This window comes from Lontra canadensis, unplaced genomic scaffold (genome assembly GCF_010015895.1).
Source record: "Lontra canadensis isolate GAN:19392208 unplaced genomic scaffold, GSC_riverotter_1.0 scaffold89, whole genome shotgun sequence".
NCBI lineage: Eukaryota > Metazoa > Chordata > Mammalia > Carnivora > Mustelidae > Lontra > Lontra canadensis.
In genome coordinates, this window is record NW_022631083.1 from 3,756,269 (window position 1) to 3,778,788 (window position 22,520).

A 22,520-nucleotide genomic window follows, 5' to 3' on the forward strand; every position below is an offset into this window, starting at 1 on the left:
TGCATTTGAGCAGAGAAGGGAATACTGGGATCTAAGGCTAGATAAATTGCCTCTTTATCCTAAATTAAAAATTAATTTTATTTTAAGTTGTCCCCAAATTAAAAATTGACCGAAGATGTATAAATAAGTGAGATTGTTCACTTTAAACATGAAAACACAGTTTGTAATGAATGATCCGTAAAGCTGAAACTGTTACCTGGGCATGTCTGAAATATTTCATTATAGGTGCGGTCCACTAATTGACCTCTGCAAAGGCCCCCATGTAAGACACACTGGAAAAATTAAAACCATAAAAATTTTCAAGGTAAGGATTTTTGTTTAACACAGCAAACTTAAGATGACCCGGATAATGAGGAATTTCAATCATATCTTTTATAATCTGAACATTGCTGTATTGTAAAATACTTCATTATTTAATTTTTACATAAGCTTCTAAAAATACTATAATTTTTTACATTTTTGATAATTAGTACCTTACAAGTAGCTGTTAACTTTTTATTATCTAACCTTATTTTGCCTTTCTTTTTCGTATGGTATGTTAAGTTATTGTTCTGCATATAGATAGTTAAGATATATAGACATAAGATAGTTAAGATACATAGATTTATAGATGTGAAGATATTGTTTTCTCAAATCACCGTAAGTGAACAAAAACACTTGACTGGATCATCACGTCTCCCTTCCTCTGCTGCTCCTCTCTTCAGTGGTGCAATTACTCTTGGCCTTGCCTGTCTTCCCCTTCTCCCACACTTCCCATTCCCACAATCCACAGCGGACTCAATCATTTTCTGATGGATTTGGGCTGGACAGGTTTAATTAGACTCCATTTCAAAGTCTTTCCAGGGGTAATAAAAGTCATCTTTAAGTAAAGCTACCTTGATGATATCACAGAAAATTATGCACATGTTTAAAAGCAGGTTTATTTATCACCAAATGTTTGGTGTGCTTACCTAAATCCTGTTGGATGCATAGAATTCCTCAACATATTGGGAGGGAAATCCCAAAATGGAAACACTGCAGAGGATCTACGGGATCTCATTCCCTGATAACAAGATGATGAAGACCTGGGAAAAGTTCCAAGAGGAAGCCAAGAACCGAGATCACAGGAAGATTGGAAAGGTACCTGCGTGTTCTGGTCACCAGCAGGATGGGGATTTTCTTTGTTGGCCTCTGATTAAGTTGTTCGGTGTCTCTTCTTCTCTTGTCCAGTCTTCTGTTTTTGCTAGCACTTTGAGTTGAGTTTGCTGTTGGATTCTTGTGTGCTAATTTCCCAAATGTCTTCTCACCTCTTGCCTTCCCTTGTCTTCTGTTAAATTTAGAAATTACACCCTTCTCTCATTCTTACCATGAAACAAAAATAGTGTTTTTAAAAAGTTGTATGTCCTTGATAACATATTTTGTATTTGGGGAACAGGTCAGAAAGAAGAGGAGATTTGAGAGCAGGCAGACCTGGGTTTCAGTCTCCATCAGGCCATTTAGGAGCTATGTTATGTGGGGGCTTGGGTATTTGCTTCCGGGACTCCCTGTGCCCGTCTCTTCCTCGGAAGCCCTTGCAGGGCTGATGCAAGGACAGACACTGGATGGCAGTGGCAGCATGGGGCAGGTGTTCAATGGTGACAGCCATGATGATGATCCCCACCAGGTAGAGCCCACCTGCTGAGGTGATCTTTTCTGAACTCTGTGCCACGTTCTCTGCCCACGAGGTCCACGTTCCCAGGTGCCCAGTCAGAAATCAGCAGTAAATAAAAGGTGAAAAGCTAACTAACCATAAATACAAATTGTGATTTTATATGCGCTAGTACATAGAGGTAAGTATTGAGGGGGCTTCGGGAAGTCAGTCATTAGAAGATGGAAATTTTAACTGAGTCATTCCTAGCATGTCACATACGTATAGTGAATATTGATCAATGGCAGTGAGATTTGAGATGCATTTATTGTTTTAATCTAGGAACAAGAACTGTTCTTTTTCCATGATTTGAGTCCTGGAAGCTGCTTTTTTCTTCCCAGAGGAGCCTTCATTTATAATACACTTATGGATTTCATACGAGTAAGTTAACTTTAAAATGTTTTTCTTATCCAGCCCCATTTTACATTTTACTATTTTCTTTCATAGTAAGATGGCCAAGCATTTTCATTAGCTTTAGTTTGGTAATATTAATAAGAGTTTTGAACCTAGAAGAGAAATACTGGGTTGAGCCTCAGAAAAAATTGAGATAAATTCTATATTCCCTGGATAAAATGCATTCTTGGGATTTCAATAAGAGCACCTCCCATCCACGAAGTTTCTAGAACATGAACAATACAGAGATAAGCATTATTAGGCTAAGCATGGAACGCCTGTGAAGGAGAGGAAAGGAGGAAGTGTCTAACTGGTACACAATGCTAAATGATGAAGGGTTGCTTCTCAAAATATGGTCCATGGTCCCTCTCCATTGTCCATGGTGTGACTCCCAGGTGACTTGGCATCTCCATCCAGAGCCAAGAGTAAAGACAACTGTGTAAAATACCTTCATGTAATAAAGTTTATAGATTAGAAAGTCTTCAGTTTATATCATTTGAACTATAGATTCTGTTCAGAGGCGATCCATGTAGACTATTAGGATTATGTTTCCTTTTTTCCATGTGTTTTTGTCTTTCCCATAATTAATAATTATCTAAAATTTTCACTTACTCAGTTTTATATCACTAACTTAGTTCTTATCACTAATTCATCCTCAAACTTTTCCTCAAAACTGCAAAACTCCTTACAAGTGTTTTCTGATGATCCAGGTAATGTCTCAGTAATTTTCAAAATGTGGTCCTCTTGTTCTAGAATTAACTTGCTACAGGAATTCTTGCCAACTGACATTTTAGGACTTGCTTTCTTCATCAGTCTCGCGACTCCCCTCACGTCTCTGCTATGTTCATTCTCCTCTTTCCTCATCCCACATCTTCCTCTTCCTTCCTTATCCCTCTCATCTGGGGAAGCACTTTCTTCAGTAACTTCCTGAGAAAAGGTTAGTGGCGTGAGCTGGTTATTCTCTGTCTACCTCACCAGTCTCGTTTCTCTTCCTTCTCTTCTCGTGCCGTGTCCCTGGAGGCTAAGTTCTATGGACTCTATAACCTGGGCTACATACCTTCCAGTAGGGATTGGCCAGGGTGAAGCCATGGTAGGCCAGAGGGCCTTGAAGAATTACTGAAGATTATCCGGGATTTGAGCAGGTGGTGATGGCCATCACAACTGCTATTTCAGATGGGCTGTCTTTGTGGAGAATCAACACAGTCCCTGGCACCTTGAACTCTCGAGGTTAGGGGCTGAGTGTGTGGAGAATAACCAGAAAACCTCTATGGTGGCCTGAAAGGAATCTCTTATCTTTATAGATTCAAGACACACATGGCTGATGATTAGACCCGAGGCCTGATTGTACGGGCTGCAGAATTGTAAAGTCATTTAAATTCACAACCCCAGTTGTCTCTTATGCTAAGGTAAGGGCACTTGTGGGAAAGAGTGGGTTCCTGAATTTTGGAGCAAGAATTTTTGGCAGACACAGATGAGGCAGAGGACTCGGAATTTCCAGATACCTTTGTCTGAAGAAATTGGCCTTTATATGCAAACAAAACAAAAATATTCAGGAACTTTACCTGTTTTTCCTATATGGTCTTGCCTTTTCCCATATTTAGTAATTTTTTATTATATCCAAATACTGTATATAAAAAGAACTTCAAAGGCTGTAGATAATGTCATCTCCCACGAGAGCATTTACCTCCTGCCAAGACTGAAGGCTAATTGCTTGATCCAGTTAAAGATTGAGCTGAGTTAGGGCTGGGCTTTCATTTTGACAAGACACGGTCTATCTCTTCTTCATCCATATTTCTAGGGCATGACCCTGTGGTCTCCAGACCTGACAGTCTGGTCTCTTCAGCTCTGAAAGCCTGGAGGAGAGTCAATTCTGTTCTTCAAATGTGTTCTACTGGGTAGCAAACTGTTCCAGATCTCATCCAATTACTGTGTTGGCCCAACATCTAATAATATGTCATCTGAATCAGGTCTAGGTGCAGATGAGGCTCCTCAGGAGCAAAGTACAGATCACCAAGTGCAGTCCTGCTCATTGTGAGATCTGTGAACTAAAGGGAAAAATTATCTGTGGGCCACCCCCCCCCCGCCCACATTACAAAATAATGACAGACAAACAGGATGCAGTACATACTGCCATTCAAAAAGGGTTGGGGAAGAGTAGTAGTCACCAATCTGCAGAAATCCTGACAATGTACTCGTTCTTTCTCCCTGGTCAGAAAATGCACTTTGGTTAGGACTTTTGTCTCTGCATGGGTTGTGGTTCTGACCTTTGCATCATCCTTCCTTTACCATGAGAAATAGCCCATGTAGACCTCTGTGTAGCTTTCTCAGTATTCTCAATCTGTTTCTTTTGGTAGGCATTTAGGGGTTCCAAGTCCTCATCTCATTGTGTGCTATCTCTGTCCTTTTTAGTCTATGCCAGTACAATTCCTTTAAAAGCTTCATGAGATCTCTTATATACAATTATAGTCAACACTTAGGTGAAAATCACACTCGTGTCTCTTCATGAGCCAGATCGTTCTCTACCTAAGCCTGCCTGTGAGGTTGATGTGAGACAGTACACTTAAGATTCTTTTTTTTTTTTTTTAAAGATTTTATTTATTTATTTGACAGACAGAGATAACCCATAGGCAGAGAGGCAGGCAGAGAAAAAGAGGGATGCAGACTCCCCGCTGAGCAGAGAGCCCAGTGTGGGCTCTGGTGTCAGTGCAGAGTCTGCTTTGGATTCTCTCTCCCTTTGCCTTCAGCTCATATGCACTCTCTCTCTCAAAACAAATCTTAAAATTAAAAAAAAAAATTAAAAGTCTTACTGTCTAGGAGACAGAGTCTACCAAGCACAGTCTTAAGACTCTCAGAAGACTTACCAGCTGTCACATGGATCATTCTGAGGTCTTCACAAGTGACACATAGCCATACCCTCAAGAGCTTTACCCTAGGCCCTGCTTTATTGGTGGTGACAAGCCTTTCTTACCTTGTGAGTCTTTTGCTGGAGAGTCTAAGGATGCAATAGTTTCATTTTTTAATCCAACAGGTCCTGGCATTTTTGATACTCTCTCTCAAAATCGTAATAGTACCCTATTTAGTTTACGTCTCTCTTATATTTTGTCATAGGCAGCCATAAGAAGTCAGTTGTCCCTTTCTTCTTTCTGCCTAGACACATCCTAGCTATAGTCCATGAATTCTTTGGGTAGTATTTCTGTTTTTCATGACTCAGGTGAAAGTGTTACCCGTTTTCTGGCACCACATAACAAGAGTCCCTTTTCTTCATCCTCCAATGTATTTTCCTCACTGTCCTTCCAAGTCCTCACAGAGAGTCTCTAGCCTTCCAGCTCCCGCCCACCATCTGGCTTCAAAGTCAAGGCTGCATATTTTAGGTTTCTATTATAGCAGCACCCACATCTGGTGCAAATTCTGTTCTGGTTGTCTATTAAAGCATAAAGAATGTCCTAAAGCTTAGTTGCTTAAAATGGCCTTGGCCTTTTCCTTTCCTTTCCTTTCTTTTCTTTAAAGATTTTATTTATTTATTTGACAGAGAGAGACACAATGAGAGAGGGAACACTAGCAGGGAGAGTGTGGGAGGGAGAGGGAGGATTCCCAAGGAGCAGGGAGCCTGATATGGGACTTAATCCCAGGACCCTAGGATCATGACCTGAGCTGAAGGCAGACACTTAACCAACTGAGCCACCCAGGCGTCCCCATTTTTTTTTTTAATTATTATCTCTAATGATCTAAGTGTTAGGCTTATCAAGGTGGTTCTACATTGAGTTCCTTGTATGACTGCATTCAGGTGGAGGCTGATGCCAGAATTGCTGGTTGAGTTCAAGTTACATTTGTTAAAATGCATAAATATGAAGCTTACAGCATAAGAAATTTTCACACATGTGTGCATCTATACAATCACCCCTAAATCAAGACATAGAACAGTTCCATCCTTTTTTTAAAAAAAAATATTTTATTTACTTATTTATTTGAGAGGAAGAGAGACACAGAGAGAGCAGGGGAGGAACACATGGAGAAGGACCAGCAGACTCCCAGCTCAGTGTGGAGCCCAGCACAGGGCTTGATCCTACAATCCTGAGATCATGACCTGAACTGAAATCAAGAGTTGATTTCACCCAGGTGCCCCTAGGACAGTTCAATCCTTTCATAAAGTCCTCTTGCATCTTCCCAATCAATACCTGCCTCCCCTCTTCTCACCTGAGATGATCTTGCTGATTTCTCTTAACTGTAGATCAGTTGTGCCTTGTCGTAAACTTCATACAATATTAGCTATTGTGTTTCTGGCTTCTTTTGTTCCACTTAATGTCTGAGATTCAACCAAATTTTGTGTATAATTTTCTTTCTATTGTTTGAGGCTATATAACAGGGTATTTATTTGTTCTCCTATAGGCATACATTCACATTTACGTTGTTTCCACTTTGGAGCTATTGTACATGAAGCTGTTACCAACATTTTTGTACCTGTCTTTTAGTGGGCACAGGTACTCACTTCTCCTGGGCATATACCAGGAGTGGAATTACTAGGTCATAGGATGGTAATGACTAATTTAAGAAAATATTGAATAGTTTTTAGTGGTTGACCCATATACTGTTCCTTCCAGAAATGTATGAGCGTTCCAGTTGCTCTACATGCTCCTCAACACTTGGTATTTATCAGTTTGTCGTTTGGGGAGGTACCATGGTATTATTCTGCATTTCCCTGATGAGTAATGATATGACAGCCTTTCCATATGTTTGTTGGTCATTTGGATATCCTCTTTCGTGAAGTTCCTGTTTAAGTCTTTTCCCATCCTAAAAAACTGAGTTGTCCTTTTATTATTGATTTTTAGGGGCTCTTTCTTTATTCTGATATGCGTCATTTGCTGAATATGTATACTGTGAGTGTGTTTTTTCAAGCTGTGACTTATGGATTCACTTTCTTAATGATGTCTTTTAGCCAACAGTTCTCATGTTTAACAAAGTCTGGTATATTATTCTTTTCTTTTCTGGTTAGGGCTTTTCATGCCCTCTTTAAGGAATCTTTGCCGATTTCAGAGTCATGAAAATAGTCTTCTTTTTTCTATTCTAGAAGCTTGATTGTATTTGTTTTAGAGTCAAGGCTATGGTCTAGCTTGAATTCATTTTTAGGTCTTGGGGAAGGGGGGTCAAGGTTGATTTTTATTTACAGGTTTATCCAGTGGCTTCAGTACCATTTATTATTGCAGTAGAATCTTTTGTCCTAAACCATTATATATTTCTAGATATTCACTCTGTTCTTTTGGTCCCTTTGTTGTCTGTCCTTGCATTACCACCACATTGCTTTGACTACCATAACTTACTGTAAGTATATATTGTCTTAATATCAGTAGTTCAATTAAATTTTTAAATTTTATTCTTATTCAGGATCATTTTGGCTATTCTAGATTCTTTGTGCTTCCATATGAATTTTATATCATCCTTTTCATTTCCTAAAAAAATAACTGCTGGGATTTTGATTGGAATTACATTCATTCTATAGATTAATTTGCAGATAATTAACACCTTGACCACATTGAGTTTTCCAATCTCTGGACATGGAAATTTTGTCAGTTCATTTAGTTTTCTTTTCCCTCAGCAGTATTTTATAACTTCTATTTTAGAGGTCTTGCACATCTTTCATCAGTTTATCCCTAGACAATCTTTTGAGTGGAAATATCTGTGTGGCTCAGTCAGCTAAGCATCCAACTCTTGATTTTGGCTCAGGTCATGATCTGAGGATTGTAGAGACTGAACCCCACATCAGGCTCTGCACTGGGTTTGGAACCTGCTTAAGGTTCTCTCTCTCCCTCTCCCTGCTTGTTGTCTCTCTCTCTCTCTTTCAAAAAAAAAAAAAAAAAAAAAAAGAAAGAAATGAAAGTTAAAGCTGCAGTAAGCTCCATGTCCACCAGACTATCCCCCCACCACACCCCGTGGCAAAACAACAACAACAACAACAAACCTGAAAATACCAGAGATTGGCAAGAAGGTGGAGAAATTCTAACTTGCATTGGTGGAAATGCAAAATGGTACTGCTGCTTTGTTAAACCGTTTGGCAGTTTCTTATACAATTAAACATATGCTTACCATGTGACTTATCAATTCCACTCCTAGTTATTTACTTAAGAAAAACAAAAATGTGCACATACAGAGACTTGTATCTGAATGTCCACAGAAACCTTATTTATAGTAGCAAAACTGCAGAAAATAAGCTGTAAGCATAATGACATTTCTCGTCATAGGGCATACTTTAAAATCATTCCCACACACATAAATTGTAAACATGATTAGCAATATTATCCAGAGTGGGTTAAAAGTCCATTGATTAGCTCCTGAGCCTAGCTTTAAAATAGTCTCTAGTCAAAACAAAAAAGCAAACACAAAAAAAATTCTTCAATTTTTAGGACCTGGTTTAATCTGAACATATAGAGGCATCTGACATAGTCACGGAATAATTGCTGTCCTTTGTAATGATCTATTATTTTGTTAAGACTTTCTAATTTAGTAAAACTGAAAAATAGGTAAAGCAGCTTACTGAATGGCTGAGACCCAGCTATCCACAACCGGACCAAAAAGTTACTCTGCTGAAGAGTAACAGTGGAGTCCTTTTAATTGATATGAAACAAGTGTTGTTTGTTATTTTAAAATATTATGTTTTATACTTTTTTAACTGTAAGAAAAAATTTTTCTACTTCATTAAAATATGCTGGTCTAGATCTGTGCCAGACATCCCTTAAGTGATTGACAAATGGTGAGAACCTAAGAAATCAGCAACAGAGATCATCTGATTGATACCTTGAAGAAAAAAAAGTTTACATAAACTAAGAACTTTGGTTGAATGACTCTCTTTTCCTGTCCTGAGTGATTGAGCTGGGGATGCTGTTGATAGGTAGGGAGGAAGAGAAGACAGCTTATGACTTTATGGATACCAACCACTTAATGTGTTATAAATTACAATTCTCAGCTTCATTTCTGTTTAAGACTAAATAGATCAAAACTAAATTTGCATGCAACATAGTATTCACACTTAACAAGTTATAAAGTGATTCTGCCTCTTAAGTAATAGAAAAATACCTGCTGTTTATCTAGAATGTATAAGGATTTTGGAATTTGTAGTTATAGAAAGTTTATATATACATAATAATATGTAATAACATACATAATATTATATATGACATATATATAATTTCAATTACTAATTTTCAAAGAATTAACAGATTATATATACTATATATTATTATATAGTATAAAATAAAGATACTTAATGTGAAAATGAGACTGAGAGTACATTAATCTTTCTTTCATGATCCAGAAAGCTGCACACCTAAAACTGAGGGCACATTAACTACAAATTAACATAAAATGTAATCCCAAATTAAGAAATATTCACTCCTAGTGTTACTTTGCATGGACTTGTGACCTGTCATGCCACATTTTAGCATTAAATATGTTTATCTTAAAGGAGGAATATCGCCGACGTAACTTCACAGAAGTGCTCTCTCCCAACATGTACAACAGCAAACTATGGGAGACCTCGGGTCACTGGCAGCATTATAGCGAGAACATGTTTACCTTTGATATTGAAAAGGATACGTTTGCCCTAAAGCCCATGAACTGTCCAGGGCACTGGTGAGTATGAAAATTGAAGCAGATCTTTGTTGCATAAGAGCACATAGCACACCTCATCACAGCTCTTAATAATACTAGTTTGTTTTTTTGGAGTTAACGGATTCCTTTAATCTGAGGAGTGGTGGATACCAGTCATCATTACAAAGTTCTTTCACTCTGGGGAATGCATTTACTCTTCAAGATGTGTTTGATCTTGGGCAGGTGTGGAATGTTAGCTGGAAACCATTTAGTTTTTGTGCCTCTTAGAGAAGGAATTATATATCAATTTTATTAAAATTATTATATTTGGTTTTGCAAGAGTAATACACTTCAAATATACCTATTTGCAGAACATTTAGTTCTTATATAATGAAAAGAATGGTGAAGTCAAAATCAGTGGGTTACTGGATTTCACTGATTCTAAGATACCTTCCCACCCACTCTCTGACATTTCAACATCCCTGAAATTAGAATGCATCATGTAATTGGGGCATCTTAGCTTTATGTCATAACTTCATGGTTATTTTCCTTTCTAGTGGTACATAATAGAGTGATACATCTTACAGTCTTGTCTCGGATTTTTTGAAACAATGTAGTTATCATAAAGCTGGTGTGCAAATTCAACCCTTTAAGACAAGCGTACTTCACAATAGGATGTGAACAGACATGAGTCTCCGCAAAAAATATCCCAACTGTTGTAATTTTGTATCATCAGCATACATAGTTTCAAGTAAATTGGCCTTATAAGGTAAGTATAAAACCTCAAAGCAAACTGAACAAAATTCTTTGCCCTATTCAGCAAAGACAAAAAGAAGTTCAACTTTATGATGACTGCATGTAAAAAATATATATTTACCTTTAATTTTATGAAAATGGGTGTATAAACATTCATTTGCTCTCTTTTTAAACAGAAGTTGGAACCTAACCTAGAGTCTTGCATTCTCTGTGTTAACTTTTTAACTCAATTTCCTATTAGGTAATATTTGAAGTTATAGCCTGTGATTTCAGCTATAATTAAAATAAGTCTAAATGAAAGTAGGGAATGAAATTTTGATTTTCGTACTTTGGAATAAGGAAGTAGGATCACAATGGATTAGTGGTGGTGGGATGAAAGCCAGGAGTGGTTTTTTTAGTCTTTTTTTTTTTTTTTCCCCCAGAAGGGCGGTCTTTTATTCAACAGGGAACAATTCTTGAGTGCTTATGGTGCTTGGTGCTAGAAATGCCAAGGAAATTAAGACACAGTCCATTTCCTCAGGGAGCTCATGAGCAGAGTGGGACAGAAACAGATAGGTAGACAATCAGTTATGAAAATGTAAGTTCAGTGTCAAATTAGTGGCATGTTTGGGGTGATCTCAGAGTCTGAGGAGAGACTACCAGGCCCCATTTAGGGAAGTATCCAGGAGGGCTCCACTTAAGAAATAGCCTTTGTGGGGCACCTGGGTGGCTCAGTCGTTAAGTGTCTGCCTTGGCTCAGGTCATGATCCCAGGGTCCTGAGATCAAGCCCCGAATCAGGCTCCCCTGCTTGTCGGGAGGCCCGCTTCTCTCTCTCCCACCCCCCCTACTTGTGTTTTCTCTCTTGCTGTCTCTCCCTCTCTATCTGTCTGTCAAATAAATAAATAAAATATTTAAAAAGGAAAAAAGTAGCCTTTGGAATGAATTGTACACAGTAAATGGAAATTCATTGGGTGAATAAGAATAGGGAACAGAATTTCTGAAAGAGATAATAGGGTTCTTTCTCAGAGTGCTGCAGTGGTGTAAGTTCAATAATTCCTAGAAGATTTTTTTTTTTTTTTTTTGAGAAAGAGAGAAAGTGAACACAGGGAGGAACAGCAAGAAAGGGAGAGAGATCTTAAGCCCCAACGTTGGGGCTCAGTCTTACAACCCTGAGATTATGACCCAAGCCGAAATCAAGAGTCGGATGCTTAACCAACTGAGGCACCAAGGTGCCCCTGAGGAATTTTTTTTTTTTAAACTGGTGATCTAAGAACCAGAATAAGGTCTTTACAAATCTTGAGGCTTAACTGTAACTTGTTAATATTTAGATAATTACTTAATCTTTTCTGGGCTGAGTAAAAGCTGTGTGTTGTTGCATCTTTTCTAGTCTAATGTTTGCTCATCGTCCACGATCATGGAGGGAAATGCCTATCAGATTCGCTGATTTTGGAGTTCTTCATAGGAATGAATTGTCAGGAACTTTAAGTGGCTTGACTCGAGTTCGGCGCTTCCAGCAGGATGATGCCCACATCTTCTGCACAGTAGAGCAGGTAAACAGTAATACAGGGTGAAGCATGGTCAACATAAATTCAGTATGTTGCAGTGGATACATCTCTTAATTTCAGAGTTGCTCTAAAGTAAGATGTCTGTTCTCATCTCTGAGGTCTCCTTCAGCTCTGACGTTTTTGATCCTCTAATTTGGTAATAGATCAGTAATTTCTTATGATTTTATTATCTTTTCCTATCAAATTTCTTCCATTTTATTAACTTAAATACATTTATTGGAATATTTTAAGATATTTGGTAGAATTTTGTTTTTTTCTGTTTGTTTTTCAGCATTGCCTAGAAGTGAGATTTTATTTTTTCAGGTTTTCATGTCAGTTTAAATAAAAATTGCCATGAAAAGAGTCAACTATCAAATTTGATTTGATAGCTAATTGACCTAATTGACCTAATTGAGATTCATAGACCACTTCAACCAATAACAGCAGATTATACATTCTTTGAAAATGTACACAGAACATTTACCAAAATAGACCACATTCTGGAACTAAAGGAATTATCAATAAATTTAAAGGGATTCAATTCATACAAAACAACATTCTCTGGCTGTAGTGGAATTAAAGTTGAAATCAGTAACAGCTATCTGGAAAACTCCCAAATATTTGGAAAGTAAATAACACACTTCTAAATAATCCATGGATCAAAGAAGAAATCAAAGGGGGAAATTAGCAAATATAATATATCAAAAGAAATGAAAGGAAATACAATATATCAAAATGTATGGGACAGCATTAAAATAGTACTTCAAGGGACATTTGTAGCACTAAATGCCTGTATCAGAAAAGAATAATGGTTTCAAATAAGTAACCTCAGCTTTCACTTTAATAGACTAGAAAAAAAATACCAAATTATATCAGAAGTAAGCATAAGAAATAAAATAACAGCAGAAATCAATGAAATAGAAGAAAAGAAAAACAATACAAACTTCCAGTAAAAACCAAAGTCTAGTTTTCTGAGAAGATCAATAAAGTATAAACTTTTAGTCAGACTGATCAGAAAAAAAAGAGAAGATACAAATTAAAAATACTAGAAATGAGAGATATGACATTACTTCAGATTCTATAAATAGTAAAAGAATAGTAAGACAATATTATGAACAATTTTATGCCAGTAAATTTGGCAACTTAGATAAAATGGATAAATTCTTTGAAAGACAAACTACAGACTCACTCAAGAAGTAATAGATAATCTGAGTACTCTTTGTTTATTAAAGAAATTGAATTGGTAGTGAATGGCCTTTGCACAGAGAAATCTCCAAGCCATTACGGAATCCCTGGTGAATTCTACCAAGCACTGAAAGAAAAAATAATATCGATTCTTCATATCCTTGCCAGGCATTAGCAGAGACCTCCCACATACTTCATAGTGTCAGTGGAGAAACCATGTGGGCTTAGACTTCCACCCTCTTCTGTTAGTAACAAGGTGCCTCTCCTAGTCCCTGTTTGAGTGCTGTTGGAGGAGGTCTAGTGGAGAGATAGGACTTTTACTACCACCCCACAGCAATGAGGCCATGAATTCAATGTGGTCAATAATGGCCATGTGAGGAGCAGTAACAAGATACTCCTACCTCGCCCTGCCAACGTGTTATCAGAGGAAACCTAGTGGGGAGCCATAAATCCCACTGTCACCGTCAGTAATGAGGAGCTCCTACTTTCATGGGTCCCCAGTGGAAAACCTAGACCCTCTATTCCTACTTTGCAGTAACCAGGAAGTACTTCACCCTCCCTGTTGGAGCAGAATCTATGGAAGCCAGCTACAGAGGTTTAAATAAAACTAAAGGTCTTATAACATTTTACCCAAATTTTAAATTTTATAAATCAAAAGTCATTCATGCCAAGAATTAGGAAAATCTCAATTTAATGAGAAAGGATAATCTACACTAATGCGGAGATGACAAGGATATTAGCATTATCTGACTAAAATTTTAAAGAAGCCATCATAAGAATGTCTTACCAAGCAAGTACAAATACATTTGGAAAAAAGTGAAAACATAGCCTCAAGAAAGAAATAGAAAATCTCAAGAAATAAATAAAAGAGGGGTGCTTGGGTGGTGGCTCAGTTGGTTAAGTGACGAACTCTTGGTTTTGGCTCAGGTCATGGTCTCAGAATCCTGGGATTGAGCCCCACATTGGGCTCCATGCAGGGTGAGGAGCCTGCTTGAGGATTCCCTCCCTTTACCCCTTCCCCTGCTCTCTTTCTCTTTCTCAGATAAATACGTCTTTAAAAAAAAGAAATAAAGGTATAAAGAAGGGCCAGATGAAAATCTTTGAACTGAAAAATATAACAACTGAAATAAAACAGTGTGTGGATTCATGAGTAGAAAGAAGGGGACAAAGAAAAGAATCCATGAACTTGAAGGCAACCATAGAAATGACACAGTCTGAACAACAAAGAGAAAAGAGACTGGAAGAAAAGTGAACACAACTTCAGAGATCCGGGGGACTAAAAATGTCTAATATTTATGTCAACAAAGTTCTGGAAGAAGAGGGGAATAAGGGTAAAAGTGAAAAGTACTCGAAGACATATGGCTGAAAACTTGCCAAATTTGGCAAAAGACATAAGTCTACAGATTCAAGAAGCTGAGAAAACTCTAAAACAGATAAGCCCAAAGAAATCCATGTCAAGATAAAGCATAACCAAACTCCTGAAAACTAATGACAAAGAAAATTTCTGAAAGCAGTGAGAAGAAATTGACGTTATCTTTAAGAAAAGTTTTTGTTTGTTTTGTTTTTGCACAAGAGCAGATTTCTCACCAAAAGCCACGGATGTCAGAAGGAAGTGAATAACACTTTTCAAATGCTGAAAGAGCTATCAATCCAGAATTCTATATACAGAAAAAATATCCTTCAGGAATGAAAGGGAAATCAAGACATCAAGCCTACCTTAAAATAATGGCTATTGGAAGTTCTCTAAACAGAAAGGAAGTGATTAAAAAAGGAGTCTTGGAACATCAAGAAGGAAGAAAGAAAAATCGTAAAATTAAAACATAATTTCATTTTCCTTTTGAGTTTTCTGAATTATGCTTGATGGTTGAAGCAAAAATTATAACACTGATATGGTTCTGAGCATATGTAAGAGGAAATGTGTAAGAAAATTATACTATATGTGGAGTAAAGGAGGTAAGTTTCCTATACTCGAATTGGCAAAATGATGACGTCAGTAGGCTGTTATGTAATACCTAGAAAAACCACTAAAAAAAGATACACAGATATATGCTTAAAAATAGATAAAATGGAATTCTAAAAAATATAACATTAAGCCAAGGAAAAGCAGGAAAAAGAAAACAGAAATGAATCATGAGACCATACAAGAAGGAAACAATAAAAACAACACAAAAGACAAACTTAAATCCTAACATTTTTAAATGTAGATGGTTAAAATAACCAATTAAAATGGAAATATATTAAAATGTATGGAGCACAGCAGAAGCAGTGCTAAAAAGTAAACAGATAGCACTAAATGCATATATTAAAAGGGCGCCTGGGTGGCTCAGTGGGTTGGGGCCTCTGCCTTCAGCTCAGGTCATGGTCCCAGAGTCCTGGGATCGAGCCCCGCATCGGGCTCTCTTCTCAGTGGGTAGCCTGCTTCCTCCTCTCTCTCTCTGCCTGCCTCTCTGCCTATTTGTAATCTCTGTCAGTCAAATAAAATAAATAAAATCTTTAAAAAGAAAAAAGAAAGCTGAACTCTATAAATTTAAATGCATATATTATAAAAGCAGAAAAGTCTCAAATCAATATCAAGGCTCTCATCTCAAGACCTAGAAAAAAAAGAAGGGCAAAATAAACCCAAAATAACAAGGAAGGATGGGTTAAAGACCAGAGCAGAAATCAATGAAACTGAAGACAGAAAAGCAATGGAAAAAAATAATGAGACAAAAAACTGTTTCCTTAAAAAGATTTAGAAATTGGTAAACTTCAAGACTAACAAAGAAAAAATTTGGGAAGTCACAAATTACCAATATCAGGAATCAATAGGGGATATCACTAAAGACCTTGAAGACGTCAAAAACATAATAAATTACTATAATAAACAACTGTACAGGTCACCTGGGTGGCTCAGTTAAGCGTCTGCTTTCAGCTCAGGTCATGATCCCAGGGTCCTAGGATCAAGCCCTGCATCGGGTTCCCTGCTCAGTGGGAAGCCTGCTTCTCCCTCTCCCATTTCCCCTGCTTGTGTTCCCTCTCTCTCTGTCTCTCTCTGTCAAATAAATAAAATCTTAAAAAGATAAATAACTATACATAAATTAGCTTGATAACTTAGTTGAAATGTACTAATTCCTTGAAAAGCACAAACTACCACAAATCACCTGATAGGAGATAAATCATTTGAAAAACCCCATCACTTAAGGAAATAGGATTTGTAATTTAAAAATTCCCCCAAAATGGAATCTCCAGGCTCAGGTTTTTTTCACTGGAGAATTCTATTGAACATTTAAAGAAGAATTAGTACCAATTCTATACACTCTGTTGTTCTGAAATAGGAGAGAATACTTCCTAGTTCATTTTATGAAGCTAGTATTAACTGATACTAAAACCAGACAGAACCACAGACCAGCATCCCACATGAATACAGATGCAAAAGTCCTTAATATACTATTAACAAATAGAATTCCACAATATATTAAAATAATTACACATCATTAGCACTTGAGGTTTAGCCTTCAGGGATGTGAGGCTGATTCAGAAAATTTGTCAATGTAATCCACCATATGACAGGCCCATTGGTGGGAATATAAAATTCAACAACATTTGGGCATTTTCTTAAAAACTTAAACACACACCTACCATATGACCCAGCCATCTTATTCCTTTTTCCCCCACAAGAGAAAAAGAAAGCCCACATCCATGCAAAGACTTGAACACAAACATTCATTGCAGCTTTATTCAAAATAGCGGAACTATAGAAACAACCCTAATGCCCAATAATAGATGGATGTAAAAAGTAACTGTGGTACCTGTACCAATGGAAAACTACTCAGCCATAGGGAGGAATGATCTATGGACACACATAACATGGGTTTATCTCAAAATAATTATGCTGAGTGAAGAAAGCCAGTCACAACTAGAGCATGTGCTGCGTGATTTCACAGATGAAAACTCTGAAAAAGTCAAACTGGTCCGTAGTGACAGAATACAGATCCTTGCCTGTGCCCCCCCCCCCGCCCCTTCCTAAAGGGCTCTAGTTTTGTTGGCCCTATTCTGTTTGCATTTAAACGTGCCCTTCTTTCTCCCCACCCCCACGGGCCCTAGCTCTGATCCCGCTGCACTCTCGGGGACCTCATTTATGTTCCAAGCTCAGCTGCCAGTCTCACCTGCATCTCAGCTCTCCTTCCTCAGCTCCAGATCTCCACCTCACAGGGTCTGGTAGACCTGTCTACCTGGCCATCACAAGCATCCTCACATCTGCCACATCTAAAATTAGCCCCTGTTTCTGCCTCCCACGCCACTGCCTCTGCCTCCCCTGTTCACTTTCTCAGGGGATGCACCAACATCCTCCCCACTGCCCAGGCCAGGAGTCCAGGGGTCTGGTACTCTTCACTCCTCATTGTCCACTTAGTCGCCCTATTGATAGCTCTCCTTAAGTGTATTATCCATTCCTGAATAATTTTATTCATTCCTAAATTTCCAGCATCCAGCACAAATCCCTGGCATTCCAGCTACTTCTCTCCGGTTCGAATCACCATTACCTCACTCCCATACGACCCTCCCAGCTTCCCAACAGGCCTGCCTTTTAGTTTTACCAATCCTTGCCCCATACTTCAAAGGAACAGATTGAATTGTGCTAGTCTCTTGCTGAAGAAATCTCCATTGGTTTCCCATTGCTCTCAGGCTAAAAAGGGCAGACATTACGCTGGCTTTGAAGGTCCTTAATTTTCTCTGGCCCCTGCCTGCCTCTAGCCTGATCACCTCCCACCCTTCTGTGCCCTCTTCCCTGTCATACACCGCTCAGTCTCATGGCAGCTTCCTGTGGCTCCCTGGTTGTAGCCTGCTCCTCTGTCCTCTGGGTCCTTACTCTTAGTATTTCCTCTGCTCCAAAAACTGTGCCCTAGCTTTCCATTGAGAACTCTTACCTTACCCTCTGGCTGCAGTTTGGCTGTCACTTCCTCTGGACAGCGGCCCTTCCCCCTATTGTGTGGCACTGCTCATGGTGAGGTAGCCTTGCCTGGTTTTTTTGTCTCCCCCCCACCCCCACCTCAACACTGGACTGGGAGCTGCTTGTAGCCTGCTCACACCTGACATATGGTGGGCATTCCCTGAATATTTGGTTAAGGAGTAGAGGAACAACCAAAAACAGTCTCACCGACTATACCATAAAAACATACTTTATTTTTAAATTTAATTTAATTTGGTGTTAACTCCAGAATATTTTGTTTGCTCTCATTTCAGATCGAAGAAGAAATAAATGGCTGTTTGCAGTTTTTGCAATCTGTTTATTCAACATTTGGCTTCTCCTTTCAATTAAATTTGTCAACAAGGCCTGAAAACTTCCTAGGCGAGGTTGAGATATGGGATGAAGCTGAAAAGGTAGGGGGAGACAAAGTGCATACCTTCCTTTCTGGGAGCATGGAAACCACTGGAGTGACTGCAGTTACCTTGCGTGAGGCGGATGTCATGCTTTGAAATAGAAATATTTAAATTGGAAGTTATGGGGTAAATATGCAGATTGTAGAACGTGGCTGTCCAGTTTTCTTCCTAATAGTGATAATAACACATTTTTTTCAAATAGTATAAGGTTTATATCAGGTTTTTTTTATACTCTTTCAGTGTCAGTCACTAATAACCACTTTCCTAAGTTTTAAAGGAATCCTCTAATTTGCAGGCACTCTTGGTGTGTGTGCAGCTTATTTTAACCTGTTGCCTATTGAGCCGTCTTAGTGTGACTCATAGATACAGACACACACACCGATGCTTGAATCCCCTCCACAGTCACAGCCTCTAGTGCCATCTTCTCTCTAGACATACCCAGAGACTCGTCTGTCACATTTCAGCTTTGGAATACCAAGATTAAGGAGCTCATCATTCTCCTCTCTCTCTCTCTCTCTCTCTCTCTCTTTTCTTTTTACTAAATGTGAAAAGAATACAGTATATTTCCTGTGTCAGTCTTTATTTGAAATGAGGATGGTACTACGGTCAGACACCACAGGAGTGCCTAAACCCTGACCTGCCTGTTAGTCCACCTGTTCATGGAATACTGATCACACAGACCATGTAAGGACTTAAGAGTCAGAGGAACACTGTACAGAGAGTGTGACAGTTAGTTTTCTGGTAGGTACCGAGGCAGGCAGAGACTGGGTAGAAGCAGTTTCAGCTTGAGATCTAATTAGGGCCTTCTCCTCCCCTCTGTCCCATGCCCATCCTAAAGGCACCTTCTTCCATATCTGTAGCGTGGAGGAAGAAAGTCAGCCTAGACAGCCTTCCCCTGCCTAGCCATATGGAAGTAGGAAGAGCAAAAGAGTGCACAAAGCTTGACTCTGGAATATCCTTTGCCTAGTTTCAAAGGTTACCTCCATGAATGAATTACAGAAGAAGCATTTAGGTCTGAAATGGTGATGACAATGACGATGATGGTGATAACACCTACTGCATAAGGTTATGGTGGGCTTAAGTGGAATAATTTACATGAGGAATTTGTCATAGTGCCAGGCACATATAAGTGTTAAGGAAATGTTAGGTGTTGGTATTATTAACAGTGGTAGTGTTATCATTATTATCACTCCACACATGGAGTGCTGGGGACCAAAAAGTGGGTGAACCAGTTGTGGGCCTGGCACGGGGAAAATGGGCTGGGCTGTCTCACCATCTTTTTGCTCTCTTTTAACTCATTGTTCCCTCAGGAGATGGGAATCCTTCTACTCTGGGGAATTTCTCCCATGATGTCTACCTCTGATCTGGGAATCAGTGAGATGAAAACACACACACACACACACACACACACACATATCTATATTCAAAAAAAATTTTTTTTGTCTTAAGATGTCTCTGAAATGATTTGAAAGAGATAGTAGTTAAGTCAGCTCGAAGGCCACATTGTTCCTGGGTCATCAATTCACGGTTACCTCATTTCTTATCTCGGATTGTGTGTAGTTATGGAACCCAGCAGAACTCACTGGAGAGCTGTGCAGTGTAACCATCACATGACAGCTTGTCCAAATAACCAAAATGTCAGGAGCAAAAAATTCCCTAGATTTGAATGACGTGAGTCCTGTTTTCTAGTAAGTTTCATCAAGAAATCTGTGACCTGAAGAAAAGCCAATTTTTCTTGTGAAAATTAAGATCCACAAGAAATAGTTTAATGTTCCAGCTCTCCAATTTTTAAATTTAACCTAAACTTGGTTATAGGGTTCCCTCTTATACAAATGTGAAGGGGGTCTGGGCTGCTGCTTCAGCAGCCCTGATCTGGCCCCTGCCCCTGGAATCTATGTAAATCCATCTGCTACTTGGAGTTGGACTAACCCCTCTCCAAATCGCTCCTGCATCTTACTTTTCCAGCATTCCAATGAGTCATTAAGATCTCTAAGAACATTCCATGCCCACACCCACAACTTTTCAAGCAAATAAATATGTTTAGAGCCCAGCATGTACCACAACATAGACCCACAGTGCTACTGGGAGCCAGAGACTTGGTTTACCTGGGAAAGGATAACCAGCCAGAAGAGCGGAAAAAGAGATATTGATTTCTCCTCTACTAGGATGCAGGCAGTGTCCACAGATGTGAATTACAGCAGTTCAGTCTCCCCTCAGAGATACACGTCCTCCCGTATCTTGCATAAATTGAAAGCTTTCTTAGCCTTGGCTGTTCCTATCAGGCCATCTGATTACTGTGTCCTCAGAGGCCCAGTGAGGATTGGTGCCCTTTACTTTATGCTTTCCCCCTAAAACTGGCCCTTCTTTGGCTTTTTAATTCCCTGGGAGACTCCTAAATTCTCCCCATCACTTAGTTGCCTTCTGCAGCACAGCCTCATTTTCTCTAGGGATATATCCCAGTATCTCTTCTCCTTGCAGAAGCAGTGTAAGGCAGAGGCTAGCCTCCCAGCCTGGGAAGTGAATCTTTGATGGTGGACTTCTCCAGTCCTAGGTAGAATGCAAGCTGTTCTAGTAGTACCAGGCCCATGAGGGAGCCTCCTGGGATCTCAGCCAAGACCAGCACCTAACACACTCTAACTGAGATCTTGGAGAAGACTGCCAGGACCCCACAGGTCAGCTTTCTTGATGACTCTGGCTTCGGCCCCCAGGCACCACCACTGCTTTGACTTCCCTGTCAGCAGTCTACTACCAAATGTCAACCCCTTCATGGGCACAGATAGACTGAGGTGATGACAAGACTTTGGATACTGGTTTGGCAGTACTCTGGCCAGGGACTTAGGAATGCCCAGATGCTTCCCAGGGAAGCTATATCCATAGGAAATAGCTAAAAGACTCAAAGACACTTACATTAATACTTATACCCAAACACCATCAGTTCTGAGGGTTTTCACTACAGGCTATCGTTAAAGAATTTATGTGGCGTAGGCTGAAGATCAAAGTGGGCCTCCTGCTCCTACCCGCTATAAAACATTAAGGACGCCTCTCCCCAGCTACATGTATAGAGGTATGGAAAAGCAAGAGACAGTGGCAAGGCCCTTCCTCTTGGCTTTCTTGCCCACCTAAACACAGAATGGAAGGGAGGACACACAGTGGATAAAGGAGAAGGATCAAAGTCTTCATGCCTTTTAATGAGTGGAGGCCTTACCTACAAAGAGCTGGGAAGTGTGTAGGAAGAGGGGGCCTGCATTGGCCTCCCTCAACACTTGTCTGGAATTCACTGTAACAGCTTAGTACATTGTCTTTTAATTTTTCCAGTTACAGTGTGTATGAGAGCAAGTACTATCTTAATCATCATTATGTAGTCCCTGCTCAGTAACTTATTGGATATAAAACACACCCAACAAATAAATGTTAAGCTAAAATAGAATATAATTAAGATTTGTAATAATTTACTTTTTTGAGTTATGTGGCAAAAAATATAGAGTACAATGATGTATAAGTTTTAAATGTTCTCTTCTTTTAAAAAAAATAGCAACTACAGAACAGCTTGGTGGAATTTGGAAAACCATGGAAGATGAACCCAGGAGATGGAGCATTTTATGGCCCCAAGGTAAGTAGATTGTATACCTCAAAAAAAGTAAAATTTAAAGGAAAAATGAAAGCTGTCTTTAAGCAAACATCATTTAATTTGCAGATTGATATAAAAATCAAGGATGCTATTGGCAGATATCATCAATGTGCCACAATTCAGCTGGACTTCCAACTACCTATTAGATTTAATCTTACATATGTTAGGTGAGTAATTGAATATGACAAGTAATGTAGTACTAATATGACAATCTTTTGTCATTTGAGCATTAGCAATGCAAAAATAAACATCAATATATAGACCAGTAAATATCTAGTACTGTATGTGCGATATATTCATATATTTTTTATACATATTATTTTCTCAAGTTTTTATTTTTCAAGTTTTATTTGAATTCCAGTTAGTTCACGTACAGTGTAATACCAGTTTCAGGTGTGCAAGTTAGTGACTCACACTTTCATACAACACAGC

General features: G+C 38.8%; 1 protein-coding gene across 2 annotated transcripts in view; it reads left to right on the forward strand.

The window, feature by feature from the left end:
• The window catches only part of TARS3 (threonyl-tRNA synthetase 3), a 59,343-nt gene that overhangs the window by 23,724 nt on the left and 13,099 nt on the right, over positions 1–22,520 (forward strand). For both annotated transcript variants that reach the window (XM_032835978.1, XM_032835980.1), the window contains 8 exons: positions 226–304; positions 973–1,119; positions 1,949–2,047; positions 9,513–9,679; positions 11,761–11,923; positions 18,323–18,460; positions 21,993–22,070; positions 22,155–22,255. In XM_032835978.1, the coding sequence (XP_032691869.1) occupies positions 226–304; positions 973–1,119; positions 1,949–2,047; positions 9,513–9,679; positions 11,761–11,923; positions 18,323–18,460; positions 21,993–22,070; positions 22,155–22,255 (972 nt within the window). The remainder of the gene's footprint in view (positions 1–225; positions 305–972; positions 1,120–1,948; positions 2,048–9,512; positions 9,680–11,760; positions 11,924–18,322; positions 18,461–21,992; positions 22,071–22,154; positions 22,256–22,520) is intronic.